This window comes from Peromyscus maniculatus, chromosome 4 (genome assembly GCF_049852395.1).
Source record: "Peromyscus maniculatus bairdii isolate BWxNUB_F1_BW_parent chromosome 4, HU_Pman_BW_mat_3.1, whole genome shotgun sequence".
NCBI classification, from domain to species: Eukaryota; Metazoa; Chordata; class Mammalia; order Rodentia; family Cricetidae; genus Peromyscus; species Peromyscus maniculatus.
The window spans coordinates 65,959,538-65,963,275 of record NC_134855.1 but is presented as its reverse complement, the minus strand read 5'-3'; the positions used below and the strand labels follow the sequence as shown (position 1 = coordinate 65,963,275).

General features: G+C 36.2%; 1 protein-coding gene across 1 annotated transcript; it reads left to right on the top strand.

The window, feature by feature from the left end:
• The first annotated feature begins 1,606 nt into the window (after window positions 1-1,606).
• Window positions 1,607-2,987, top strand: LOC102920196 (olfactory receptor 4C15-like). Its single transcript, XM_006996951.3, has 2 exons — window positions 1,607-1,620; window positions 2,048-2,987. Exon 2 carries the CDS (start codon window positions 2,055-2,057, stop codon window positions 2,985-2,987), a length of 933 nt encoding a protein of 310 aa, XP_006997013.3. The 5' UTR covers window positions 1,607-1,620; window positions 2,048-2,054.
• Window positions 2,988-3,738: the final 751 nt, after the last annotated feature.

Sequence of the window (3,738 nt, the reverse complement as noted above, 5' to 3'; positions counted from 1 at the left end):
TATATATATATATTTATATTTATATTTATATTTATATAAAAAGACCAATAATAGCAGTATGTTATACATCAATAGCAGCAACAGCTTTTCCAGGTTCTGCAGTCACTTGAACAAAATTGTAGAGACATTATGCAAAGCAGTCTGTCCCAGCCTTGTGTGGTCCTTTCTGGTACAGCTATCCACAACTTCCCAACTGTCCAGCACCAGGGACTTGCCAAAGCACAATCGGGTCTTGCCTTTCAGCAGACTTCAAATACTCAACCTATCCCTATACTGTATGAACATCAACTGGGGCAGGCATCAGGACTAGGAAGTTCTCAGCTGATTGATACACATCTTCTTCAGGTTACAGTACCTTTACCAGCATCTCAGCTCTCCTTGACTAGTTTTGGATCTGCAGGACAGCCTCTGATTGCTTTGCCTCAGACACTTCAGCCCCAGTTACAGCACACAACACCATAAGCACAGGCCCAAGCTTGAGCTTCCCTGTACAAGTCAGCCAGCCTTTCAGAGGCTTAATCCCTGCTGGAGCACAGCATAGCATGATGGCAGCCACAGGAAAGATGTCTGAAATGGAACTAAAAGCCTTTGGGAGTGGCATTGATATCAAACCAGGGACACCTCCAATTGATGAGTAACATTTTAACATTGTCAAATTTGTTTCTCCTACTTGTCATTAGAAGTGAGTAAGTAATATGTTTAGGAACATGTTTTATACTTAATTTATATGAATATGAAACAATATTTTTGTAGAATTATATCTTTCCAAGAAAGATAAAATTGTATAAATATTTTGTAAGCAATCGCAGAACTCTAAAATATATTCAACAATTAATTTCTTCTCTCTAGCTATATAATTTTCATACAGGTGATTTGTTGATCATCTTATAATTCTCAATCATTTATCTTGTTACTTTTATTAAAAATCCTAACTCACACATGACAATGGAATAAGATGTGGTACCTTTATAGACAGAGGGAGAAGGTACAAAGACCACATCTACTCGGAAATACTCATTGTTTAATTAAAAATCTCACCCTTTTAGCCGGGCGGTGGTGGCGCACGCCTTTAATCCCAGCACTCGGGAGGCAGAGGCAGGCGGATCTCTGTGAGTTCGAGGCCAGCCTGGGCTACCAAGTGAGCTCCAGGAAAGGCGCAAAGCTACACAAGAGAAACCCTGTCTCGGAAAACCAAAAAAAAAAAAAATCTCACCCTTTACCTTGTTAATTTTCAGGAGAGGTCATCCAAGTTTAAACATCTTGTTTCCTTGAACTGTAAATTTAGTTAAAAGTTTTTCACTTGTTACATATCTAACTAGGAGGCCAAGTCCTGCCCAGGCTCAGTTTTGACTCTATTTAGTCATTATAGACAACAACATTATTTTTATAAGATTTTGACACACAGAAAATTGATGAATTCAAATGAAGTTTCAACAAGTTCTATATTAGCATCATGTTAATAGCAGTTACTCTGTACAAAATTTTCTGTATTATGAACAGTAGATTACTTGATTCGAATTCTAGTATACCTTGTGCTTTGAAACTAAACGCAAAATGTTGTCATGGATTTCAAATACATTTTATCTCTTCTATTCATAGATGGAGCTTCAATTCATCACTGCAGATGACTCAGCCATACATTACTTGTTCAATGCAGATGGTAAACGTGATTAATAAATTGTAGTCTTTTGTTTATTATTTAGGTATGATTTCCCACTGACTTTCAATATTTTACTACAAGAAACATTTAGAGATTGACACAAGCTGAAAATTCAATATGGGTTTCTCTAACACAGATGGTTTTATCCCAAAATATTAAAATTATGATAGTTATTTAAATTATTCAATTATTTCTATCTTAAATCTATGTGATATCTAGTGATACTTATCAAAAAACTTTCTGCTACTTTGTTCTAAGTGGTAATAAAATTAAGAAAGATAATTTTACCTAAATATGCACCATATTTTTGATGCTTTATTGTAAATTTGTAAGAAATATTTTTCTTATAATTGCAGATTTCATATACTTTTCTTTAAAAGTCCTCAGGAAAATCATGCATAACCAAAGCTTTGTCAATGAGTTTATACTCCTGGGGCTTTCACAGAACCCCCAAATTGAGAAAATATCATTTGTAATATTTTTATTGGTCTATCTTGCAACCCTTGTGGGTAATGTGATGATTGTGGTGACCATTGTCTACAGCCCTGCACTGCTAGGCTGCCCTATGTACTTCTTCTTGGCATTCCTCTCCTTTCTCGATGCATGTGTCTCTTCTGCTGTTACACCAAAGATGATTGTAGATTTGGTTTATGAGAAGAAGACCATCTCTTTTGAGTGTTGCATGACACAGCTCTTTGCTGTGCACTTTTTTGCTGCAGTGGAAGTCATCATTCTGGCAGCCATGGCCTATGACCGCTATGTGGCCATTTGCAAGCCCTTACACTACTCTTTCATCATGAACAGGAGGCTCTGTGGTATTCTGATGGGTGTAGCCTGGGCTGGAGGATTCTTACATTCTATCATACAAATTGCCTTCACTTTGCATTTGCCCTTCTGTGGACCCAATGTCATTGATCATTTCATATGTGACCTGTTCCCATTGCTGAAGCTTGCCTGCACTGACACACACATTTTTGTCATTTTGGTATTTGCCAACAGTGGATCCATCTGCATTATTATATTCTCCTTTTTGCTTGTTTCTTATGGTGTCATTTTGTTCTCTCTGAGAGGTCACAGCTCTGAAGGGCGACGTAAGGCTCTATCCACCTGTGGATCCCATATTACTGTTGTAGCTTTTTTCTTTATTCCTTGTATATTAATATATGCACGACCTACATCTCCATTCTCTTTTGAGAAAAATGTGTTTGTATTTACAGATGTCCTGACACCTTTGCTCAATCCTATGGTATATACTTTTAGGAATAAGGAAATGATAAATGCCATCAGGAAAATGAGGAGGAGGCTGATAGTGGTTTCTGATAAATAATAAAATACTGTACTTTCATGACTGAGGAGATGGCTCAGTGGATAAAAGTACTTACTGTTTAATTATGAGGAGCTTTGTTTGGATCCTTAGCAGTCATGTCCAAAGTCAGGTATGGTAGATCATCTTTTACCCACTGTTACTGAATCATACAGGTCCCAGGAATGAACTGAACAACAGATCAAATCTCTGAATAACACACCTAGATCAAGCCTCAGTCACTGACACTTTCTCAAGGATATGAGGTAGAGAGTGATAGAAAACAATGTTCAATGTCTCCTTAATGCTTTTCAGGCATGTGCATTGGTACCAGCATTTCCTACATGTTCTCACACATTAAACACATACATGCACCCAATAAACATACACACACCAATCAAATAATACACTTCACAAACCTAATGTAAAGAATAGAAAATCCACACTCACCTGTGCAAGCTCTTCGTAATTATACACATTAAAAATATACACCTCTATTCTACAGTGAACGCATTAACACTCTATATAAGAAATCCATTTGTGAGATCACACCTTTGCTATGCACTGAATACACAGATTGTCATATACAAGTTAAAGTCAGTTTCAATGAACATATACATTATAATTGACATCCAGAAATGATGTAGTGAAGCTTCACAATAAATTTTTAGTATTCATATTGAATGTATTTTATGCACTTACCAATCAATAAAAACAAAATATCCATGACTGAATTTTAAAAAATACAACACAAATAATAGTTATATATTTCATA